The sequence below is a fragment of the Rana temporaria genome, chromosome 10 (genome assembly GCF_905171775.1).
Source record: "Rana temporaria chromosome 10, aRanTem1.1, whole genome shotgun sequence".
Lineage (NCBI taxonomy): Eukaryota > Metazoa > Chordata > Amphibia > Anura > Ranidae > Rana > Rana temporaria.
Genome location: NC_053498.1, coordinates 3,475,444 through 3,487,694, shown reverse-complemented (window position 1 = coordinate 3,487,694; position 12,251 = coordinate 3,475,444). Strand labels below are relative to the sequence as shown.

Genomic DNA, 12,251 nt, shown 5'->3' with positions numbered 1-12,251 from the left:
TATCATTTTCCAACTGTTTTTAAAAAAGGGGCGAATTTTAGAGAAGTTAGCTTTTGACAACAATTAGATTTGGGGCTGAAGGGACAGGTCAGAGTCTAGGTCCAACGACATAGACATTCCTATAACGGCTCATATCATAACTAAGGACTGGTCAGGGTCATGGTTAAATCTCAGACTCGTTCTGTCCCCCTTAATTTAATGTGCAATCGTGTAAAAATCTAGTCAGGAACATCATTGTCAAAGATGGCCATAAGATCACTACCACCAAAAATACCAACGTCATCGACGTAACTATGGCTGTAGAGGCTCTTATCATAAGTAAGGACTGGCCAGGGTCTTCAACGTCATCGACGTACCTATAGCTGTAGAGACTCTTATCATAACTAAGGACTGGCCAGGGTCTTGGTTAAATCTAAGACTTCTTTTATTGTCTTTATTTTTAAGAGCAATTGTGTAATAAACTAGGCAGGAACATCACTGTCCACGATGGGCATAAGATCACACCACCACCAAAATGACCAACTTTATCGACGTAGCTGTAGAGACTCTTATCATAACTAAGGACTGGCCAAGGTCATGGTTAAATCTCAGACTCGTTCTGTCCCCTTAATTTAATGTGCAATCGTGTAAAAATCTAGTCAGGAACATCATTGTCAAAGATGGCCATAAGATCACTACCACCAAAAATACCAACGTCATCAACGTACCTATGGCTGTAGAGGCTCTTATCATAAGTAAGGACTGGATAGGGTCTTGGTTAAATCTAAGACTTCTTTTATTGTCTTTATTTTTAAGAGCAATTGTGTAATAAACTAGGCAGGAACATCACTGTCCATGATGGGCATAAGATCACACCACCATCAAAATGACCAACGTCATCGACGTACCTGTAGCTGTAGAGACTCTTATCATAACTAAGGACTGGCCAGGGTCATGGTTAAATCTCAGACTCTTTCTCTCCCCTTAATTTAATGAGCAATTGTGTAAAAATCTAGTCAGGAACATTATTGTCAATGATGGCCATAAGATCACTACCACCAAAAATACCAACGTCATCAACGTACCTATGGCTGTAGAGGCTCTTATCATAAGTAAGGACTGGATAGGGTCTTGGTTAAATCTAAGACTTATTTTATTATCTTTATTTTTAAGAGCAATTGTGTAATAAACTAGGCAGGAACATCACTGTCCATGATGGGCATAAGATCACGCCACCACCAAAATGACCAACGTCATCGACGTAACTATGGCTGTAGAGGCTCTTATCATAACTTAGGACTGACCAGGGTCATGGTTAAATCTCAGACTCTTTCTGTCCCCCTTAATTTAATGAGCAACCGTGTAAAAATCTAGGCAGGAACATCATTGTCAAAGATGGCCATAAGATCACTACCACCAAAAATACCAACGTCATCGATGTACCTATGGCTGTAGAGGCTCTTATCATAACTTAGGACTGGCCAGGGTCTTGGTTAAATCTAAGACTTCTTTTATTGTCTTTATTTTTAAGAGCAATTGTGTAATAAACTAGGCAGGAACATCACTGTCCATGATGGGCAAAAGATCACACCACCACCAAAATTTCCAACGTCATCGACGTACCTATGACTGTAGAGGCTCTTATCATAACTAAGGACTGGCCAGGGTCATGGTTAAATCTCAGACTCTTTCTGTCCCCCTTAATTTAATGTGCAATCGTGTAAAAATCTAGTCAGGAACATCATTGTCAAAGATGGCCATAAGATCACTACCACCAAAAATACCAACGTCATCGACGTACCTATGGCTGTAGAGGCTCTTATCATAAGTAAGGACTGGCCAGGGTCATGGTTAAATCTCAGACTCTTTCTGTCCCCCTTAATTGAATGAGCAATCGTGTAAAAATCTAGTCAGGAACATCATTGTCAAAGATGGTCATAAGATCACTACCACCAAAAATACCAACGTCATCGATGTAACTATGGCTGTAGAGGCTCTTATCACAACTTAGGACTGGCCAGAGTCTTGGTTAAATCTAAGACTTCTTTTATTGTCTTTATTTTTAAGAGCAATTGTGTAATAAACTAGGCAGGAACATCACTGTCCATGATGGGCAAAAGATCACACCACCACCAAAATTTCCAACGTCATCGACGTACCTATGACTGTAGAGGCTCTTATCATAACTAAGGACTGGCCAGGGTCATGGTTAAATCTCAGACTCTTTCTGTCCCCTTAATTTAATGAGCAACCGTGTAAAAATCTAGGCAGGAACATCATTGTCGTGGGTTGGGCATTTGATTACTACCACCAAAAATATTTACGTCATCGACGTACCTATAGTTATAGAGCAGTGATGGCGAAACCTTGGCACCCCTGATGTTTTGGAACTACATTTCCCATGATGCTTAACTACACGGCAGAGTGCATGAGCATCATGGGAAATGTAGTTCTGGGGTGCCAAGGTTCGCCATCACTGGTCTAGGATTGCACCTAGTACCCTAGCATGACGGGAGGGATTATAGATTTTGATGGAAAAATCATGGAGGGGGGCACAGGCGGGGGGAGAAATGTTTTATCAGTTCGGTTTTAGAGAGATTTCGTTTAAGGAAGTGGTGTGACATCCATGCTGATATGTCAGTAATGTGAGAGGAGACTGAAGACGCGAGGAGTGAGGTCAGGAGTAGACCGATAGATTTGGGTTTCATCGGCATAGAGGTGGTATTGGAAGCCGTGGAAAGTTATCAAGTGACCAAGGGAGGAGGTGTAGATGAACAAGAGAAGGGGGTCCAAAAACAGAGCCTTGGGGGGACCCCTACAGAAAGAGGAAGTGGAGAGGAGGAGACAGAGTTGTAGGTAACACTGATGGAGCGCTGTGATAGGTAGGAGGAGAACCAGGATAGAGAAGAATCTTGAAGGCCAAGGGAACAGAGTTCATTGAGAAGGAGTGGGTGGTCAACAGTATCAAAGGCCGTAGAGAGGTCAAGTAGAAGGAGTAGTGGCCATTGGCCATAGTGATAGACTTTTTTTTTTTTGGCTACTCCATTAGTATCTTTTCTCTTTCTTTGGTTTATTGATCGATTTACTGTATCCAAAGGGAAATAAAAAGCCAGCTTAGTTTGTTTGTCTTCCACCGTAGATGTGGATGAGACAGCGACCTCACCCTGCACCACCCCCGTTTCCTCCGGATGGGAGCGATGCAGCTTTCCACAAGGTATGTCCTACAATGGGAAGACATGGACTATGCCAGGTGACCTTCTCTGACTTCCTTCTTATCTCTAGACAAGGTGGGGGGGAGAGAGTGCTGAATATGAATCCTTCACCAGTAAAAGGGAGGTCCTTGGTGGATCCAAATATCTTGGGATTCCGTGACCCTACACGAAATCAAGGGGTCACCTAAATTGAGTAGTCTATATACAGTAGCACCAGAAAAAGAGTCCAAAAGTCCAAAAAGGATTTATTAGTGCAGCAAGTGACCATGGAAAGGAAAAAAACGACAGCCAACGCATTTCGGGGGCCGAAGATCTCGCTTACAGGCAAAAAAAAAAAAGTTTGTTTTATGTGTCCTTTATGTTGGGTCACCCCCATTTGGCTGTGTCAGGGGGTTAGGCTTGGAGACCAGTAGCTATAGCAGTAGAGGGGCTCCTACCAGCCAGGCATACAAGCAGGTCACCCCGGAGGATGAAATAGGCTCATCCAAGGTGCGGGATCTAAGCACTAAGCGGTATTCACCAGAGCTCCTGATGGTGGGGATGGGGTTTTGCTGTGTGTTTAGTAACAGGTTGCGGTCCTCAGGATCGTCCCACCAGGAGGGCGAGCAAACCAGAGTCCAGTAGAAGATATAGCAGGTAGGGATCAAGTAGAAGTGTAGTCCAGTGGCGGGTGGTGGTCAAACTTTTTTGGGGGGCGCAAAACAAACTGAAAAATTCTGGAAAAAAAACAACATCAATTGCAGCCTCACTGTATCAAACACAGCCACTGTGCCCATCAAACGCCGCCACTGTGCCCATCAAACGCAACCACTGTGCCCATCAATCGCAGCCACTGTGCCCATTCAACACAACCACTGTGCCCATCAAACACTGCCACTGTGCCATAAAACGCAGCCATTGTGCCCATCAAATGCAGCCACTGTGCCCATCAAACGCAGCCACTGTGCCCATCAAACGCAGCCACTGTGCCCATTAAACGTAGTCAATGTGCCATCAAACGCAGCCACTGTGCCCATCAAACGCAGTCAATGTGCCATCAAACGCAGCCACTGTGCCCATCAAACGCAGCCACTGTGCCCATCAAACACCGCCACTGTGCCATAAACGCAGCCACTGTGCCCATCAAACGCAGCCACTGTGCCCATCAAACACCGCCACTGTGCCATCAAACGCAGCCACTGTGCCCATCAAACACAGTCAATGTGCCATCAAACGCAGCCACTGTGCCCATCAAACGCAGCCACTGTGCCCATCAAACACCGCCACTGTGCCATAAACGCAGCCACTGTGCCCATCAAATGCAGTCAATGTGCCATCAAACGCATCCACTGTGCCCATCAAACGCTGCCACTGTGCAATCAAATGCAGCCACTGTGCCCATCAAAAGCAGCCACTGTGCTCATCAATCGCAGCCAATGTGCCCATCAAACGCAGCCACTGTGCCCATCAAATGCAGTCAATGTGCCATCAAACGCAGCCACTGTGCCCATCAAACGCAGCCACTGTGTCCATCAAACGCAGTCAATGTGCCATCAAACGCTCCCACTGTGCCCCAAGTGCTGCCACTGTGCCTCAAATGTTGCCACTGTGCCCCAAATGTTGCCACTGTGCTCGAAGTGCTGCCACTGTGCCCCAAATGTTGCCACTGTGCCCCAAGTGCTGCCAGCCACTGTGCCTCAAATGTTGCCACTGTGCCCCATGTGCTTGCACTGTGCCCCCAAATGTTGCCACGGTGCTCCAAGTGCTGCCACTGTGCCCCAAATGTTGCCACTGTGCCCCAAGTGCTGCCACTATGCCTCAAATGTTGCCAGTGTGCCCCAAGTGCTGCCTTTTTCCCCCAAATGTTGCCACTGTGCCCCAAGTGCTGCCACTGTGTCCCCCATCTGCCTGCCGTCTACCCGGCACTTACCTTGTCTCGGGTGGGCAGCAGGTGACGGCGGTAGGCGGTGAGCGGTGTCCTCCATTTCTTCCCCGACCCCGATGTCTTCTCCCGCCCGCTCCTCCTCTCGTCCTCTGCTGTCATTGGACGCCTAGGCAGAGCCGGTGCACCTGATTGGCTGAGAGGTGGTTTAATGTTAGGAAATCAAATCCCTTTGCCTTCTTGACATACAGCTGAGTGAGAAGTGAACGCACAGTGTTGCGCCCGCTTCTCAAATTTTTGGGAGCCTTCTAAAGCCTATGGGCCAGATTCTCAAAGGCGTTACGACGGCGCAACACCATTTGCGCCGTTGTAAGTCCTAATCTGGCCCGGCGTATCTATGCGACTGATTCTTAGAATCAGTTACGCATAGATACCCATTAGATCTGACAGGCGTAAGGCTCTTACGCTGTAAGATCTTAAATGCAATTTTTTTTCCCGCCGCTAGGTGTCGCATCGTCGTTTTCCCCGTCGTCTATGCAAATTAGCTATTTACGTGAGATTCCCGAACGTACGAGCGGTCGACGCAGAGAACTTACGACGTTTCCGTAGCCTTTGCGACGCGTAAAGTTGCCCCTGGGTCTATGAGGCGCAGCAAATGTTAAGTATGGCTGTCGTTCCCGCGTCGAAATTTAAAAAAGTACGTCGTTTGCGTAAGTCGTCCGTGAATGGCGCTGGACGCCATTTACGTTAACGTCGAAACCAATGACGTCCATGCGACGTCATTTAGCACAATGCACGTCGGGAAATTTTAGGGACGGCGCATGCGCAGTACGATCGGTGCGGGAACGCGCCTAATTTAAATGATCCACGCCCCCTACCTGGATCATTTGAATTAGGCGGGCTTGCGCCGGAGAATTTACACTACGCCGCCGCAACTTTACAGGCAAGTGCTTTGTGAATCAACCCGTAAAACTTGCGGCCGCGTAATGTAAATGAGATACGTTACGCCGCCGCTGTTTTACGCAATTATACGAGAATCTGGCCCTATGGCTCTAATCAGGCGCTTACAAAAAACACCCCCGCAGCTGTAGATCAGATGCCCAGCGCCACGAAAAGGGGCGGAAACACCTGAATAGGGGGTGTCAGCAGTGACCATAGATAGATTCATGCATGGGATTAGAGAGTGACAGGAGAGAGGGGGGGCGGCGCTTCTGCGCCCTTTATGGACTCACCGCCGCCGGCGTAGTCAGAAAACAAGCCAAAGGTCGGTAATGAGTGGTTGCAGGTTGGGAATAGGCAGAAGCTCAGTCGCAGAACAAGGCAAAGGTCGGTAATAAATGGTAGCAAAGATACGGTGGGCAGCAAGAGTGACAAGAGCGAGACATTGGCTGGATAGAGAGCACAATCATCTGGCAAACAGGAAGTACAAAGCCATGGCTTGAATAGGAAGGTCATGGGAGGAGCAGAGGGTTCAAACTTCAGGAGAAACAAGACACAAGGCAAGGTAGTCTAAGGAATAAGGCAGGGAGCTGTCCAGCATCTCAGGGGGCTTAGCAAGAGGAGATACCACCAGACACAGCTGAGGTTGCAGGTTCAGGTCCGGCCCCTGACCGGGGGGCTGGAGGTCCAGTTGGGGTCTCATCTTCACCTCAAATGGTAAATTAGACAAAAAAGAAGCTGGTGGCACACCTTGAAATACACGTTTTATTGTTCTGGACCCACCTCACACTTAAAGCCCAGTATTTGGTGAAACGCGTTGGGCGAAAAAGGTCCCAGCTTCATTTTGAATCACACGATGTGCCACCAGCCTCTTTATTTGGAGGCACAGTGAGAATCCTGCTGAATAAAATGATTTCCATTGTCGGAGAACTAAGCGCTCTTCATTCTTCGTTCCTGTAGGTGCCCAACGCAGCCCTTCCGTCTCCTCCTCCCATTCTCAGAGGTCCATAGAAAGTCTCTTTGCTGCCAGGTAAGACGGTCCAGCCAGTGTTAAGTGACAACTCCCCCCCTCCCCCCTCCTTCAAGCAAATCCCTCATCTCCTCTCTCTTTACAGGCTGTCTCTGAACAAGACCCGGCTCCTGACCCGCGCAGCGAAGGGATTCATGATTAAATCTCCAGGGAAAGGCGGCGAGGAGAGCGAGAGCGAGAAGAACATCGATTATTTACCTCTGGTAAGGTGAACGGTCAGGCTGTACCAATGTAAAAACTTCATAATGGTCAACATAGAGCTGAGGGCCCATCAGGGGCCGGGGGGCCGGAGCACCGGCATGGGGGGGCGTTTATCTCGGGTGCGGCTGTTTTACCTGTACAGACTTTATACCAACCCCCAGGATCAATTTCTTTGGAAGGCTTTGAAACGCTCTTCCATCGGTAGCATGGTATAGTGGCCCATCATTAGTGTCAGTGGGGGGAATAGTGTCCCATCATTGGTGTCAGTGGGAGGAATAGTGTCCCATCATTGGTGTCAGTGGCAGGAATAGTGTCCCGTCATTGGTGTCAGTGGGAGGAATAGTGTCCCATCATTGGTGTCAGTGGGAGGAATAATGTCCCATCATTGGTGTCAGTGGGAGGAATAGTGTCCCATCATTGGTATCAGTGGGGGGAATAGTGTCCCACCATTGGTATCAGTGGGAGGAATAGTGTCCCATCATTGGTGTCAGTGGAAGGAATAGTGTCCCATCATTGGTGTCAGTGGGAGGAATAGTGTCCCATCATTGGTATCAGTGGGAGGAATAGTGTCCCATCATTGGTATCAGTGGGAGGAATAGTGTCCCATCATTGGTATCAGTGGGAGGAATAGTGTCCCATCATTGGTGTCAGTGGGAGGAATAGTGTCCCATCATTGGTGTCAGTGGAAGGAATAGTGTCCCATCATTGGTGTCAGTGAGAGGAATAGTGTCCCATCATTGGTGTCAGTGGGAGGAATAGTGTCCCATCATTGGTATCAGTGGGAGGAATAGTGTCCCATCATTGGTGCCAATGGAAGGAATGGTGCCTCCTATCAGTAGAAGGAACAGTGCTCCGAGGGCCAGATAAGGAAAAGCAAAGTGCCACATCTGGCCCATGGGCCGCAGTTTGGAGACCACTGGTATAGATAATGATTCCCTCCTTGTTTCATTCTTCTGCCCCACCCCTTTTATTTTCTATGGTAGCCTATAAGACCATCTATGGAAGGTCTTCTTTTTTTCTTGGCGCCTATGATGTAACCCGTGTCTTTTCCCTCGTAGGTCTCTCTGCAGCTGGCTTGTGGCGGCTTCCTGCTCAACCAGACCTTTGCCGATGCCACAAATATCCCGATGGACAAACTCAAGTGGACCTCCCCTTTCAGCAGTCACCGCGCTGCTCTCAGTCCGATGTCTCACGGTTCTCCATCCCGAAAGGACACCAGCCTTCCCGCGGGCACAAGCCAGCTGTCTGTACCGGCAGACGACCTCCACGCCACGGTGAACGGGTTCGGAGAGGACGTCGCCCAACAAACCCGAACGCGGCATTTATCAAGCAGCGGCCTGGAGAGTCCTTCCCGCTCTTCAAAGACGGACAATGAACTGTCCCTCCCGGTCCTCCCTATCCGTCGGTTCTCCTCCCCCGATAGCGCACAGGACACCTCCTCCATCCACACCGATAGCGGTTTGGGGTCGGAGTCTGACGGCGGAGCCGAGGTTCAGTCGTGGATGGAGAGCATCGAGGAGCAACGCAAGTCTCACCCGGAAAGCATGATCTGGGCCACCGCCGTGGCCCTGGCCTGGATGGAGAACCACTCCGCGGCTTACTTCACAGAGTGGGAGCTTCTGGCCGCCAAAGCCGATAGGTGGTTGTGCAAGCAGCGGATCCCAGAGGGACGCACCCTGGCCACGGTCAAGTCCGCGGCTCAGCAGCTCTTCGTCTTGCTCCGGCACTGGGACGAGAACCTACAGTTCAATGTCCTGTGCTACAACCCCAGCAGTATGTAGCAGAAGCAGCGAAAGGCGTGGTGCGAAAACCATTGCGTGTCGTGGTATGGCTGTTTTCCGTGAAGGCGTTTATCTGTTTCTCTCAGTGTTTTGGTTGGTCTGAAGTGACGTCTTTGCATGTTGGCGCTGAATGTATTGTGCGGCCAGCAGGGGGAGCAGTTAGGGGAGGGGGCTGCCTTTCTAGGGCCTGGTTTCTGCACCCCAATGAAGTACCAAGGTGGCGGTTGGATCAAAGGGGGCAGAGGTGGCTCTAGGCTTTGTGAGGCCTTAAGCAAAACTTAGACATGGGGGCCCATAATGGGTAAAAAAAACTCAAGCAGAGGCAAAATTAGGCCTGTGAGTGCGAGGCCTTAGGCGACCGACTAATTTGCCTAATTAAAGATCCGCCTCTTAAAGGGGGCAAAACTGAGGTCAAAGCAGGACTTATGAGAGGGCCATCAAAGAATTTCCTCCTCCAATGCTTCAGAATCTTTCTTATCTATTCCCAACTGCAGTATAGGCACATAAAAAGGAGCACCCAGTAGGGAGTCACCCATGGAATTGACAGTTTAGTCCTTGTAAAATCCAAAAAAAAAAACGGGTACATTCATTCTTTTGAACCTAGGATGGCATGAATGAAAAGAAGACTAATGTTGGGGTAGACCAGGGGTACCAAACCTTCTGGACAAAGGGCCAGTTTACTGTCTTTGGGGCTGTAGAGGGGCCAGACTGTGGCTAGTGGGATTAGAAAATGCCGTACTGTCGGTAGACAGCGGGCAGTGTCCCATCATTGGTGTCAGTGGAAGGAATAGTGTCCCATCATTGGTGTCAGTGGGAGGAATAGTGTCCCATCATTGGTGTCAGTGGGAGGAATAGTGCCCCATCATTGGTTTCAGTGGGAGGAATAGTGTCCCATCATTGGTTTCAGTGGAAGGAACAGTGCCCCATCATTGGTTTCAGTGGAAGAAATGGTGCCCTATTGTTGATATCAGTGGAAGGAATGGTGCCTTATTATAGATATTCAAGGTAGGATTGGTGCCCCATTATTGGTGTCTATGGGAGGAATGGTACCCCCTCTATTAGAGTCAGTGGGAGGAATGGTGTCCCATCATTTGGTATCGGTGGGAGGAAAGGTGCCCCGACATTGACGTCTGTGGGAGGAGAAGTATCCCATCATTGGTATCTGTGGGAGGAAAGGTGTCCCATCATTGGTATCTGTGGGAGGGATGACATAGTGGCAGCATTGGATGGCACAGTGGGAGCATTTGACGGCACAGTGGCAGCATTTGATGGCACAGTGGCAGCATTGGATGGCACAGTGGCAGCATTGGGAGCATGTGATGGCACAGTGGCAGCATTGGGAGCATTTGATGGCGCAGTGGCAGCATTGGATGGCACAGTGACAGCATAGGGAGCATTTGATGGCACAGTGGCAGCATTTGATGGCACAGTGGCAGCATTGGATGGCACAGTGGGAGCATTTGACGGCACAGTGGCAGCATTGGGAGCATTTGATGGCGCAGTGGCAGCATTGGATGGCACAGTGGGAGCATTTGAAGGCACAGTGGCAGCATTGGACGGCACAGTGGCAGCATTGGGAGCATTTGATGGCGCAGTGGCAGCATTGGATGGCACAGTGGGAGCATTTGAAGGCACAGTGGCAACATTGGATGGCACAGTGGCAGCATTGGGAGCATGTGATGGCACAGTGGCTGCAATTGATGAGCACAGCAGCTGCGCTTGATGCCAGCTAGAAACCAGTTCAGTCAGGGGAAGATGCGGGGCTGTGGGCACCCACTACACAAAAAAAAAAGGCATTTTAATTGGGGGGGCACAGCATAATGTTGGTGGGGCCATGGCCCCCTCTGGCCCCACCCTAGTGACGCCACTGTTTGATGGCACAGTGAGGCTGCAATTAATGTTTTTTTTTTTGCGCCCCCCCAAAAAATTTGAATCACCACTGTCTCTCATGACCAGCTTGTCAAGACAGTGTCCGATGTGTTTTACAGACAATGAAGTCTAAGAGATTCCACAGGGCGTAGGGCGGGCACATCTGTCCAATTCACAGAAGGAAACAGGGTTATGGCATCTTTGAGGAAAAAAGTTGTCACAAAACAGCCAGAATGGCAGAAAGGTGGGTAGAAGGCCACGTGAAGGGGGGGGCGGCAAGCTCTATGGGCGGGCAGGGAAGGATTGCCAGAATATCGGTGTAACGCATAGCGGGAAAAGATCGTTTTCCTGGTACAGTCCGGCCTCGCGGTGGAACAGACCGCGCTTAAATGTCGGCATCCCGGACAAGGTCTTCTAGGCTGAACTCTTGATAAGTCGGCCGGGCAGCGATCGCTGAGCGGACATATTTCTCTTTGCTAGTCTTCTATATTTCAGCATCTCAGCGGTCTGCTGGCACATGCTCTTCGCATGGTTCTCAGCCCCCCCCGTTGTGCTCATGGTGGTCCGTTCTGCCGTCTCTAGTGACGTAGCGTCATCTACGTGTGTGTATATATATGGTGGTCTTCCAGCCTCGTGAGTGTGCGTGGGTGCGTGATGACGTGTGAGCCTTCCGCATCTCCTTCCCATTAATGGAAGGGTGGTGGTCAGTCTGCGTGGGGTGGAGGGGGCTGGCTGTGCCCCAGTCATGCCCAGCTCTGCCCGTCTTCTCTGTGAGAATGTAACCAGCCACGTGGTAGCAGTACGTGGTGTGTGTGGTATATTTCGTGCCGTATTGGGGGATTCGGGTTGGGGAAATCACTTGCAGGAACGTGGGAACTGGTCTATGCATGGGGGTTCTGGGCTCTTGTGTTTGAGATTCTATTATTAAATATAATTTTCTGGCCTTTGTGTGATTATTTTCCACGTCTTTTCGCTTTCTTCCCTTCTTCCTCCGTCTCCGTGGACCCTGACAATATTTCTAGAAGAACTGGAGGCATAGACTCCATTAGACTTCTGAAGGCACAATGTGGTATCTGGCACCATGCCTTCCCTCCCCCATCAATGAGCCTTCCCTCCCCACCTCCATCAATGAGTCTTCTCTCCCCACCTCCATCAATGAGCCTTCCCTCCCTCCACCTCCATCAATGAGCCTTCCCTCCCTCCACCTCCATCAATGATCCTTCCCTCCCCACCTCCATCAATGAGCCTTCCCCTCCCCACCTCCATCAATGAGCCTTCCCTCCCCACCTCCATTAATGAGCCTTCCCTCCCCCACCTCCATCAATGAGTCTTCTCTCCCCACCTCCATCAATGAGCCTTCCCCTCCCCACCTCCATCAA

The 12,251-nt window shown here is 49.7% G+C and overlaps 1 protein-coding gene across 1 annotated transcript in view; it reads left to right on the top strand.

The window, feature by feature from the left end:
• VWA5B1 (von Willebrand factor A domain containing 5B1) overlaps positions 1–9,292 on the top strand; it is a 118,270-nt gene extending 108,978 nt beyond the window's left edge. The window contains exons 19-22 of the mRNA XM_040327042.1: positions 3,119–3,193; positions 6,952–7,021; positions 7,107–7,224; positions 8,281–9,292. Coding sequence (XP_040182976.1) covers positions 3,119–3,193; positions 6,952–7,021; positions 7,107–7,224; positions 8,281–9,003 — 986 coding nt within the window. The 3' untranslated portion in view covers positions 9,004–9,292. The remainder of the gene's footprint in view (positions 1–3,118; positions 3,194–6,951; positions 7,022–7,106; positions 7,225–8,280) is intronic.
• Positions 9,293–12,251: the final 2,959 nt, after the last annotated feature.